The sequence below is a fragment of the Harpia harpyja genome, chromosome W, assembly GCF_026419915.1.
Source record: "Harpia harpyja isolate bHarHar1 chromosome W, bHarHar1 primary haplotype, whole genome shotgun sequence".
NCBI lineage: Eukaryota > Metazoa > Chordata > Aves > Accipitriformes > Accipitridae > Harpia > Harpia harpyja.
The window spans coordinates 10,088,387-10,101,719 of record NC_068968.1 but is presented as its reverse complement, the minus strand read 5'-3'; the positions used below and the strand labels follow the sequence as shown (position 1 = coordinate 10,101,719).

Genomic DNA, 13,333 nt, shown 5'->3' with positions numbered 1-13,333 from the left:
ACCTCCACATATTTTGTAAATCTATTGTGTAGGTTTATCTTTTTATTAATTTCCCCAACTGTGCTGGTTTTGGCTGGGATAGAGTTAATTTTCATCATAGTAGCTTGTATGGGGCTATGTTTTGGATTTGTGCTGAAAACAGTGTTGATAATACAGAGATGTTTTCGTTATTGCTGAGCAGTGCTTACACAGAGTCAAGGCCTTTTCTGCTTCTCACATTACCCCACCAGCAAGTAGGCTGGGGGTGTACAAGAAGTAGGGAGGGGACACAGCCAGGACAGCTGACCCCAACAGACCAAAGGGATATTCCATACCATATGATGTCATGCTCAGCATATAAAGCTGGGGGAAGAAGAAGGAAGGGGGGACGTTCGGAGTGATGGCGTTTGTCTTCCCAAGTAACTGTTATGCATGATGGAGCCCTGCTTTCCTGGAGATGGCTGAACACCTGCCTGCCGATGGGAAGTAGTGAATGAATTCCTTGTTTTGCTTTGCTTGTGCGTGCAGCTTTTGCTTTACCTATTCAACTGTCTTTATCTCAATCCAAGAGTTTTTTTCACTTTTACCCTTCTGATTCTCTCCCCCATCCCACTGTGGGGGGAGTGAGCGAGTGGCTGCGTGGTGCTTAGTTGCCAGCTGGGGTTAAACCACGACACCAACTTTAATCAGTTGTTACTGGGGAACAAATCTACTGCTGAGGTTATTATCTTGTCAATCTCATCTTTTGCCATAAAATGTTCTGATGCAGTCACTTTTGAGATTGCAAAAATTAATTATAAGCAATATAAAATGGTAAATTAATAATTCATTAGTAGATTATGGGTTTTGTCTGTAATATATTTCAGTCTGACTTATTTGAGGTTTTTCTTTACAATGTATAACTGATCCAAATAAGAAATCTGTATTTTTTTTCAATTTGTCTGCTTAATCAAACTATGACCTTTGTTTCATGCAGACTTTTATTAAAACCAAAATAATAGTGAGAACGTATAGAAGTGAGACATTTCAAATCTAAATACATTACAGCGTGTCTTCTGTAAATTATTCTAAGCCCTATGTTTCCTCAACACTACTAAGATTCTCTGCATTTTGTTCATTCTTTTTCAAGGTCATTAGTTGTCCTCTGTTTTTCTTATGCGATCTAATTATTTTTCATAAATTTATTCTTAAATAGATATTGAAATAACCTCTTTTATATAATGTCTCAGCTTTCTTTGTCAGATTTCTCCTCAGTCCCAAAACAGCTTCATCTTTCTTATGAAAAGGTCCATTAATGAATAAAGCCCCTCCCTCCTCTTTAAACATTTTTGTTTATAATATATTCTGCATCATTACTAAATCAAGATTATTCCTGCATAAACTATGTATATGTTGTACAGCTAGCTGTACTTCAGCACAGTTACAAGGAAAAAATATATACTAAATCTCCCTTTTGAATGGTCTTACAATTTTTATAAGATTCTACCTTCCATAGCTCAAAATCAGAAATAACTTCTTGTTCGGCTTGTCTTCAATGTCCCAGTGTTTAGAAATAAGCCATCAGCATGTGTAAGCAAAACAGCTTAAACGCTGCTTCTTTAGCAAATGATTTTGATGAAACTTGTGTTTGTAAATAAGTATCTTCATATTTGCATAAATATAATTTTTTTCAATACAAGTGTGTCCTGTTACAAAGCTTATATTCATGCACTTTAAATTCTTTGATACATTTGAGAGAGAAATTTTATGGTGTGATTTTATTTTTGGAACAGGAATCAAATAGCTCTTTGAAGTGTTGTTGTATGTCCACTTTCTGGTAGAGATTATATTAGGGCCTTTGAGCAAATGAGTCTATATTAGGTCAGACCAAAGACTGACCTAGCCAACTTTCTTCTCTCTGACATTAGCCCAAAGGGAAAGTCTAGGGAGGAGAACAAGAACAGGATGTGCGTGCATTCCCCAGAATGTTCTCTCAGCCTCCCATAATTTGCGGATTAGAATTTTTTTTGAGCCAGAAGTAATATTTGTTTGTAATAGCCTTAGATGTATTTTTCTTTCATGAATTTGTCTAGTCAGTTTCAATATGTCTAACTAACTATTGTCCACAGTCTTAGGTCAAGGAATTCCAAAGATTAAGTTAACATTATGTGGACCTGTTACTTCCTAGTTTCATTTTATGACTCTAAGCTCTTGTTTTGGAAGACAATAGGAACAATGTACTCCTTTCCACCCCATTTATGATATAAACTTTTATCATACTCCTGTTCTGTCATCTTTTTTTTCAAAGCAAATAGTCTTTAGCTTTAGTCCTTCCTTTCCCAAAACTTCTTATCTTTTATTAAGCTTGTTAGCTTCCTTTGAATGTTTTCAAGGTTATTGTATTGTTTTTGAGATAAATGACCAGAATTGCACAGGTAATCCAGATACATAGATTAGAGAGAGGCATATTGAGGTTTCCTATGTTCTCATTCTGCTTAATTTTTAACAAATCCTAGAGAATCCTTCTATTTGATTTTTCTGACCACTGTTGAGTATCAAGCCAGTGTTTCCATGGAATAGTCTGTTGTAACCCAAGATCTCATTTCTTAGTGGTAACGGTCAGCTTAGAGCCATTCATTGTATAAAGTTTTGGATTGTTTTCCCCCTTGTATATTTGTTTATTTTAATACACATTGAGATTAATCTTCTAAATGGCAGTCCAGTTACTGATTCTCATAAGATTCAGAAAAATCTTTGTGCATTATTCACATTCAGCCCCTTCCTTTGCTACCTCAAATAACATTGTTCTGTCAGCATTCTTTGTCACTTTTTAAATTGTTGTTTTATCTCAGTTATTATGAACATATTAAGCAGTGCAGATTTTTGTGGACTTCTACTAGTTATCTCCTGGCACTGTAAAAACTGACTATTATTATCCTATTTCTTCTTTTTTAAATTGTTTTTAATACAAGCAAGAACCCTTCCTCTTATGACTGCTTAGTTTTCTTTAACTGCTTTTGCTTGATATACCTTGTCAACTGCTTTTTAGGTAGCTTTTCCTATAGTCTTGCTTTAAAACTACTAGAAAAATATAACATGCTTGCATCAACTTATTGTGCATTGACTAGATATTCTCAAGTAAGGTCAGTGTATTACATCCTTTATTGATAGATGATGGCTTTTTAAAGATCCATTCTGTATGTTCTGAAACAATAGGAATTTGATTGTTGATCTTCAGAGTTGAGATCATGGCCTTGGATCTTCAAAATACTACATCGTTATGTTTTCTGCAGAGGAAAACTACCTTCAGTATCTAGCAAATATAATAAATCTAATACATATACTGGGTTTATTTCCCAGACATTGAATGGATTAGAAGATATATGTTAATCCAGAATCAATAATTTTTTGTCAAATCAATAGTTTTTTTGAGTATATGAGAAGAATGACAACTTTACATGCATTACTGAAGGTTTTGATAAAATATATTCTAAGGATAAGTGATGAGAAAACTGGCTCAGTTTTACGTTTTCAGGTAAGTTTATATTTATGAATAAAGAAGATTTGACAGAGAGAGGTAGTTAAAAGTCAGTGTTTATTAGGGAACTTTTGTAAGTAATGAGAGAGATAGGGTGTCTCCTGATAAACATTGATGAATATCATAGACTAATATTGAGATATTCTGAAAAGCATAACAGAATAAACCTCTGACACTCCCCAAACTGGAACAGTTTTGGGCAATTGATCTGTGCAGTATCAAGTACTATATGTATTTTATCTTTGTTCCACTCTTTACTATAATACCTTTTTGTTGAAATTGTGCTTGAAAATACAGGGGAAACAGAGTAAGATACCTGAAGATGGATAGATGAATGCCAAGAAGGAAAGGATATTTTTTAAATTATTCTCCCAGCTTAGCAATTGCTTGAAGTCAAAGTATATTTTTTGATATGCAAGCTTTTTATCTGCTTTGTGTAGAGTTGATTGAGAATTATATCGCAAAGTCTCATTTTACATTTGTTGACTTTTTTTGCTATTGGAATATTTGCTAGTATAATTGCAAAGTGTCAGTAGTGGTTTTAATGTGCAATAACAGTTTCTCAGTTAATGTTGAGTATTCTTGTACAAATTTTATCTTTATTTTGGACTTACCATTACCAAAAACTGTGTGGCTTTAAAAAAGTTAATCGTATAGAGAAGAATATACAGATCACTCTTATACTAAAAAGTATTGTTTTAACTTGCAATGATTCTGGTTTTATTATTTCTAGAGATTAATACATCACAACTACTGATTGTATGTATTTATCTAATGTGTACTTCAACAGTCTGAAGGCTTTCATTTTTCATATAACTACTCATGAATTAGCAATATATTAAGAAGGCATTAATCCACATAACATCATGCATTCTAGAGAATGCAGGCAGCAGATCATTCTGTAACTTTGTATGTATCCACAATCTAGTATGGATTCTGTAATAACATAGGTTAATAATATAATATAAAGGTACAGCCACAAAAAAGGCCAATGACCAGCAAATAACATACTTTGAAGACTAATGCTCCTTTTCATCTTTAGGAAAAAAAGAAAGTTTCCAAATATGTTCAGTTTGTGTATGCATAACAGATTTCTGAAATATATGTATTACAGGTTAAAAACATTAATAGAAGAATTGATTCAGACACAGCAGACACTTCTGAGCAAAGAGAAACTTGTGTTGGAACTAGAGAAAAAATTAGAAGAGTCCTCTAAGACTTGTGAAAAAACATCAGAGTAAGTATAATTAAAATATCAAAATATAATAATTTGAGATAAATTTGTGTATAATGCAGTTCCTAAGACTTAAATATTAAATAATCTGCACTAACATTGTTTTGCTTTAGTGAGAAATGATTATTATCAATGACAACAAAAAGTTAATTTCCCATGTCTTAAATAAACCTTCCCCACTCCAGATCCTAATTAATTAGAGAACCGAGCAGCTCCTTTAATTTAGTTTAATTGTCATACTATTGGGATGGCTCAAGAATTAGACCTTTGGTTAGCAGTGTAACTTCAGCTTGATGGAACAAAAGGAGTCAATTCAGATTGTCTCTCTGACAGTTCATTGTATAGATATGATTTTATGAAAGACTTTTCAGAGCCATATGCAAGATGTAAACTTTCTTATGCAATAATGTAGAACCAACACCCTGTAATACTGAATAGTAAATAATGAAGATGAGGGATTAATTGATGTCTTACAGTGCCACAAATAAACATACATTATAAATAATTTTTTTTGATCAAGATCATTGGTCTTTTTTCTAACTCTGATTAAATTTCACATCACAGTCTAAACTGAAGTTATAACAACAGATAAATAACTTTTGTCTGTAGTGATGTTTTTCCAATTCTTGTTGTGATCAGTCAGAATCTTACAAACATGGACATAAATATTGGTTTGCAATACCAGTGAAGTGGAATGCAAGTCCTCAGATAATTCTGTCTTCATTGAAAAAGACTTCTAAGCTCTCTGCTGAAGGCATCTTGTAACTTGATACATTGAGTAGTATTTTATTCATATATGAAACTTTATACGTATGTGTAATTGTTTTGATTTGATGATTTCCTGTTCTTTCTTTGATAGTCTACACATATACTCACAGTATGTATATTTTCCCATTTTTCAATTCTTGACCTACCTTCTTTGCTGCATATAGCTTAAAGGATAAATGCTTTGAAATATGAGAGTTTTGTGGGTATTTTAAGCATTATGTCTTTGTTTCTCCCTCATGCTGCTTTTTCCTTAGGAATGTTTCTTCAGTATTATTTTGTTGTCCGTTATATCTCTCTGAAAGTGGTTTTCTATCCCTGCCTTTCCTGCTGTAGGTAGGCTCCTTTGATCCTGTAGCAGATGTTTGTATTTTTGAAGAGATGATCTCAGTGTAGACTCCAGCTGTATCTGTGGGTCTTTTTAAAAAGCATGGGATCTGGCTTAGATTTCTAGGTGTAAGACATAAGTTTCCTTGAAATCACCCATTCTCTTTTGGCATTGGTTATGTCTTCCACCAACAGACCCCATTTTCATTTTTAACTGCACTGAAGAATGACCAGGACATTTTTGATTGTTTAGCTCTTCTTATACAAGTACTTATGGTCCCTAGAAGGTCTCAGTCAACTGTTGCATATTCTTGACTGCTGTCACATGATATAGCACCAGCCTCAACACTGCAAAGCAAGGTCAAAGGCAAGGGCAGTTGAGCGATGAATGAAAGCTTGCCTCTTGAGGCAGAGGTCATCCTGCTGGTGGATGGGCTGGTCAAGTCAGATATTGCTTGGCTGTGAGTTTGGCACCTTCAAAGAGCTTTAATGCAAGTCTCTTCATGGAAGAAAGCGAGGAGGTCACCTCCAAATTCAAGAGCTTTAGAGTCTGTTATTGTTGAGTCTCATGCAAGATGCTGAGGCTAGCCCTTCAGTGCTGAGGAAATCTTCCCTGGTTCTGCTTTATCTGGGCAAAATGAAGGTCAAGTCTGCAAAATTATGTTTTCTGTCTCTTCACTTAAACTGGTTTGGACTTCAGCTCACTTCTTTCTGACACAGCCTCAGCACCACCAGTTCTGAGCTATTGAATGACTTTGCAGCGTATACTAGGTCTGACTAGGATGGAGTTAACTTTCCTCATAGCAGTCCATAGAGTACTGTGCTTTGCATTTGTGGCTATAACAGTGTTCATAATACACCAATGTTTTGGCTATTGCTGAACAGCGCTTGCACAGCACCAAGGCTTTCTCTCTCCCCCCCCAAAGCCCAGATGGGTGGGGGTGGGCAAGAGGTTGGGAGGGGACGTAGCCAGGACAGCTGAAACAAACTGACCAAAGGGATATTCCATACCATATGATGTTGTGCTCAGCAATAAAAGCTCAGGGAAAGGAGGAAGGGGAGACATTCATGGTTATGGCGTTTGTCTTCCCAAGCAACCATTATGTGTACTGAGGCCCTGTTTTCCAGGCCTGCCAATGGGAAGCAGTGGATGAATTCCTCTGTTTGTTGGTGCATGCAGCTTTTGCATTCCCTATTAAACTGTCATTATCTAGATTCATGGGTCTTCTCATCTTCCTTCTATTTTCTCCCCATCCTGTAGGAGAGTAGAGTGGGCGAGAGGCAGGGTGGGTGTTTGGCTGACAGATGGGGTCAACCCACCACAGCATTTTTTGGTGCCTCATGTTGGTCTTCTCACAGAGGTCACACCTGCAGCCTCCCAGCTGCCAAAACCTTGCCATATAAACCCAATAACCACTTTCCAATCTGTTGCCCTGATCCGGTCTCACAAGGACTCTTCACACAAGATCTTACTCTGTGAGGTTGATAGTAGCTCTTTTTAGCCACAAGGACCATAAAGTTTGCATTGATGGAAGCAATAGCTAAAGAATTTTATAGGGGCTACTTCTCCATGCATAGATGGAACAGGGAACATCATACGTGTGATTTTGGCAAGCTGAAAATATTTAGTGTTTCAGATACTTTTCAGCGGATGACCTGGTGCACATCTTGCCACAGTTCAGGAAAGAGAACAGTTCATGTCTTTTAACATGCAGGATCCATCTTATCTCTGGATCATGGTGAGCTGTAACCATTCAGAGTTTGGGGTGTTTTAATTTTAGCTGATGTTGTGTATTCACCAAAGCCTTGCTGATAGTGGAAGGACATCATTTTCACAGGGAGATCTTTTTTCTTTTTTCTCTCTCATAATGAAGACCAAACGATAGAACATTATCTTGAGTAGAGATTGTTCATTTCTTTGTGTTATACTTTTAAACTTCTGCAGTTTCATGCCAAACTTCACTTCCAGGACCTCCAATTGTGTCTTCATACATCATACTGATCCTTTCCCCATGAATGATCATTCTGCTGATTATCAGAATTTTTTTTTTTTTGTGACTTAGTGCAATGCACATATTTAGGGATATGACTTTTTATCTTTTCCTGCCAACAAGGATTTTATAACAGAGTGTTCCCTTATTTTGGAACCTACTTGAATAATCATCTAACTCAGGATCACTTTGTGAAGAAACAATCTCTTGACATCCATGACGTTTGGCCTGTAGTGCATTCAGAATATGTCTATTTCATGTTCAGTGTTTACATGTACAGGTTATGACAGAGCAACTTCTTGCTGTATCAACAAACAAGGTTGAATCAGGTTTCCCCTGCTTTGTTGGAGAGGACTGAAGCTGTGGATGTGTGGAATTGTTGATGAGGTTGATATTTGAATTGTTTTTTCTGGATTTTCTAGCTCTCTTGTGGACAGTGTGTCAGCAGAGCTGTGAACCTCATTCATGAGTACAACCACCAGCATAATTCGTGAGAGAGGAATTACACGAGCCAGATTTATTCGCTGCTAGGGCAAAGGAGAAATACTTTAATTTCTGCTCAGGAGTGGGTTGCTGTCAGGGATAACTTCTAAATTTCCTTTTTTTCCCATAAGAATTGGAGGGCTGGCAGGAGGGTTTGTCTTCCAGGGGTTATTCTCAAGGTGTAGAGTGACAGAATACTATGATTTTTCTCTACGCTGTCCTCATTCTTGGTAGTTCTGGTCCCTCAACCTGCTTCATCTGTCATTTCAGACCGTGAGAACTCTGCACCTGTTTCTAGACTACGTCTCTGGGTTCCAGTTGAGTGCTTTTAAGGTTGTCTATATTGCACCATGGATGGTGGATGGTTCTCTGTGTTAGACAACTTCTGTCCATCTTTGGTTTTGGCAGTTCTTGGGGGTAATTTGAAAGTGTCCTCTAGGTACTTGTATATGCTCTAAGTAATCTGCTTGTCCTTCACTACTGTTTTAGAATATCTCTTGGAGTTAAATATGGTTGTTCTTTGATATCTTTATGTGAAAGTCTGTCTTATGGCCATCTTAATTCAATTAATCTCTGTTCTTTCTTAGCGAAGAAGTTAGTTTTTCAGTATTTCCTTATTCCTGAAGGTTCATGCTTTTAGGACTGAATTTATACTTGATACTCTCAGTGTAAGGAGGACTCTTTCCTTTTATTGACACAGATCTAGATCCTTCTGAAAGTCCTCCAGATTTAACTTTATTAATTTCTGGGAGGACTGAGCACTCTGGAGCTTTTGGGGTTTTTTTGGTAGGTTGGTTTTGGGTTTTTTTTCCCTCTGCAGAACCTCTTCAAATGGCTCTCCATTTGCATGCAACAAAGGTGGAAATCTTGATGATTGCAGCATAGGAGATTGGTACAGTCTTTTTACATGGCTGTCTGCTGTGAGGCCACTTGCAGGGTTGTGGGTTTCCTCCCCCCTCCCCCCCCCCCCATCTGTTTTAAATACTATCATGTCCCTGAAGCATTTAAAGCTGATAAAGCTTTCAGTAGGCTGTGCTACAACTGTTGTTTTAGAAAGGAAAATCTCAGGTCTTCTACAAGGCGCTATTTATAGGGTAACAGTTTGAAGTTTGTCAGTGTAAGAATGTAGGTATGAAGTCTCTCTCAAAGAAAGAAGAATCAATAAATAGACTAAAAACTGGCTAGCGGACATGAAATATAACTGTAACTAAATCTTCTTACTCTGAATTACTGAACTTTTTTTTTTAATCAGTGACCTGGAAGAAAACTATCTATCTAAAACATTGAGATGAGACACTAGTAAATTCAGATTGCATTATGTATTGTGCTTGGCTAATTGTCTCTTTTCAAATGTAAACTTATACACACAAAAAAGAAAGCTTATAAGGCTTGAGAGTGGCTGTTGGTCTGTCTTTGGGAAGGTGTTGGAGTTAATGGGGGAAATTTGAAAATGCTCTTGTGATCTCTAAATCTATAAATGGTGAAATACTGTATCAGAAGACTGTGGTATAGGTGAGACTGCTAATAGAATACAGGGTCCAGTTCTGATAGATATTGAAAAATGGGGGGGGGGGGGGTGTCAGCAAAAAGCCATAAAAGCATGTAGAAGATGAGAAAGAACTTCTTTTAGCCCCTTATGGAGTTCAATTTGTTTAGCTAAAAAAAAAAAAAGTTAAAGAGTGTTCTGAACTGCAGTCCAGAAATACTTATGCAGTAGAGGACCTTTCAGTCCAGAAGATGGAGACAACAGGTATCTCTAACATGGAGCCAGACCAATTTATACTGGATATAAGGTGAGTTTAATAATGAAGATTATTATTATAACAGCTATGTGGATTGCAGTGGATTCCTCATCACTGGAAATCATAATCTAAAAGTGTATTTCTACCCAAAAGGACAGGGAACCCTAACGGTTGTAAATTCAACCGAAGTGGATGAAGACAATAATTTCTTCTGTTTTTACTACAATGTGATTTTTGGTTTTGGAATCGCTAAGTAGGTGTCTGCTTTCATTGTCTTGTAGCTTTGAGAATTTTCTAATATTTGCTTCATGTGTTTATGCCTTTGAACAAATAATTCTGAGGACTTCTCAGACTCTTACTTATAAAAGGTTAATAATTTCCTTCATTACATGGATGAATAAAGTGAAAAAAGAAAAACAAATTCCAGTATTGAAAATGCTTTATTCTATGTAGCTTTCATGAAGCAAAATATGTATTTTAAATCATATGTTTTAAAATTGTTTGTTATTTTTCTCTGCAGTATTGTACTCTTGCTGAGCCAAAAGCATGCACTGGAAGAACTTAAGCAAACAGTTCAGCAATTAAGATGCTCTGAGGCAAAATTTGCAGCCCAAAAAGAACTACTGGAACAAAAGGTTCAAGAAAATGATGGGAAAGAGCCACCACTTGTAGTGAATTATGAAGAAGATGCCAGATCAGTCACTTCTATGGTAAGCTTTGCATTTGTTTAAGTACATCATGCATCCTTGCTATTGTACTTTAGTCCTGGGGTCAGAGGCCAGTCAGGGTGTAGTGGGCCTCAGATCCTCAGTACCCCTGGCTCCAAAACCCTAGAGGTCGACCTCAGGTTTCTCCTGGTGTTTTCTGCCAGAGGCTCCAGGTGAGGCCATGCTCCATGGCTACTGTGTAGAATATGTTTCTCACAGCTGTTCCTTACTGGACCAGCTCAAGGGCTACTGCGTGAGCTATCCCCTGTTTGATCTGTTGAGGGCCCCAGTCGAAATAGTTCTTTCAGGTTCCTCGCTAGAGAGGGCTCACAAGCTGACTATAACCCAGAATGCCTATTTCCAGAAAGCCACAATGCCTAGGAAATCTTGTGTTTCTTTTTTATGAACTGGTGGGGACATGGCTGTTATCTTGTTGATCACATCCATAGGGATGTGCCGATGTCCATCCTTCCGTTTTATTCCCAAAAACTGGATCTCTTGTGCAGGTCATTTGACCTTGCATTGTGTACTGGTTCTGGCTGTGATGGAGTTAACTTTCCTCATAGTAGCTGGTATGATGCTGTGCTTTGCATTTGTATCTAAAACAGTGTTGATAACACACCAGTGTTTTGGCTACTGCTGAACTGGGCTTGCACAGTGCCAACGCTTTCACTCTCTCTTCCTCCCCAAAAAGTCTGTAGGCTGGAGGTGGGCAAAAGGTTGGGAGGGGACATAGCCAAGACAGCTGACCCCAACTGACCAAAGGGATATTCCATATCATATAACATCGTGCTCAGCAGTAAAAGCTCAGGGAAAGGAGGAGGAAGTGGGGACATTCATGGTTATGGCATTTGTCTTCCCAAGCAACCATTATGTGTACTGAGGCCCTGTTTTCCAGGCCTGCCAATGGGAAGTAGTGGATGAATTCCTCTGTTTGTTGGTGCATGCAGCTTTTGCATTCCCTATTAAACTGTCATTATCTAGATTCATGGGTCTTCTCACCTTCCTTCCATTTTCTCCCCATCCTGTAGGAGAGTAGAGTGGGCGAGAGGCAGGGTGGGTGTTTGGCTGACAGATGGGGTCAACCCACTACAGCCCTTTTTGGCACTCAGTGTGGGGCTCAAGATAACAACAGTTTTGATCTGAGTGTGCTATAACTGTCATAGTTGTTAATTAGCAGGCTTTTGTGCAGGTCACAGAGCTTGCTTGCTTTACTGTATAATAGAATCTAGGGCTTGTTAGTGGCTGCTTTTAGCTTTGGCCATTTGCTGCGCTGCTTATCTCTCTATTTTACTGTGCCTGGGAACAGTTTGATAAAAACAATGACCATGTGATTGGCCCTGGCATTGATGCCATTCCTGTGCTGGCTGGACTATCTTGTGGAGAGAATGAGGGATAACACCTCCCTTTTCTCCTCTGGGATTGATGTGCATAGTTTTGTTGCACAGGCTCCTAAGGTTCTTGCACATCCTTATGTAAGCTGTTTGATCCTAGTATCTAAGACTGTTGGCTTTTTATGGGTTTGTGGAACCTGGTTTCATCCTGGTGTAAGAGGAAACAAGGCACCTTGCCTACAAGGTACCATTATGGAGAAATCCCCCAAACTCTCTCCAGGAACTCAACATGCTGGGGTGCCTCTCTGAAGTGCCTGTACACTAACACAATCAGTATGGGGAATAAACATGAAGAGTTAGAAGTCTGTGTGCAGTTGCAGGGCTACGATCTTGTTGGGGTCACAGAGATGGGATGGGATGGCTCCCATGACTGGAATGTTGCAGTGGATGTGTACAGGCTCTTTAGGAAGAACAGGCTGGGAAGATAAGGAGGGGAAGTTGCTCTTTATTGAGAGAGCAGCTAGAATGCATAGAGCTCTGCCTGCGGATGGATGAGGAGCTGACGGAGAGTTTATGGGTTAGGATTGAAGAGAAGATGGGTAAAGGTGACGTTGTAGTGGGTGTCTGCTATAGGCCACCTGACCAGGAAGAACAAGCAGATGAGGCCCTCTACAGACAGATAAGATAGGAGCAGACTCACATTCTCAGGCCCTGGTCCTCATGGGGGACTTCAACCACCCCGATATCTGCTGGAAGAACAACACAGCAGGGCAGAAGCAATCCAGGAGGTTCCTGGAGTGCATTGATGATAACTTCCCGACCCAAGAGACAGAGGAGCCAATGAGGAGAGGTGCTCTGCTGGACCTCATACTCACCAACAAGGAGGGGCTCATTGGGGATGCGAAGGTCAAAGGTGGCCTTGGCTGCAGTGACTGTGAGATGGTGGAGTTCAGGATCCTGAGGGCAGGGAGCAGGACAAAAAGCAAGATTGCAACCCTGGATTTCAGGACAGCAGACTTTGGCCTCTTCAAAGACATGCTTGGAAGAGTCTCATGGGATAAGGCCCTGAAGGGAAGAGGGGCCCACAAAAGCTGGTTAATATTCAAGGATCACCTCCTTCAAGCTCAAGAGCGGTCCATCTCAATGAGCAGGAAGTCAGTCAAAAATGCCAGGAGGCCTGCGTAGATGAACAAGGAGCTCCTGGCAAAACTCAGAAACAAAAAGGAAGCATACAGAGGATGGAAGTAAGGATGG

General features: G+C 38.6%; 1 protein-coding gene across 1 annotated transcript in view; it reads left to right on the top strand.

Annotated features, from left to right (window-relative positions):
- LOC128136117 (tyrosine-protein kinase Fer-like) overlaps window positions 1-13,333 on the top strand; it is a 194,526-nt gene that overhangs the window by 67,047 nt on the left and 114,146 nt on the right. The window contains exons 8-9 of the mRNA XM_052775260.1: window positions 4,611-4,733; window positions 10,559-10,748. Coding sequence (XP_052631220.1) covers window positions 4,611-4,733; window positions 10,559-10,748 — 313 coding nt within the window. The remainder of the gene's footprint in view (window positions 1-4,610; window positions 4,734-10,558; window positions 10,749-13,333) is intronic.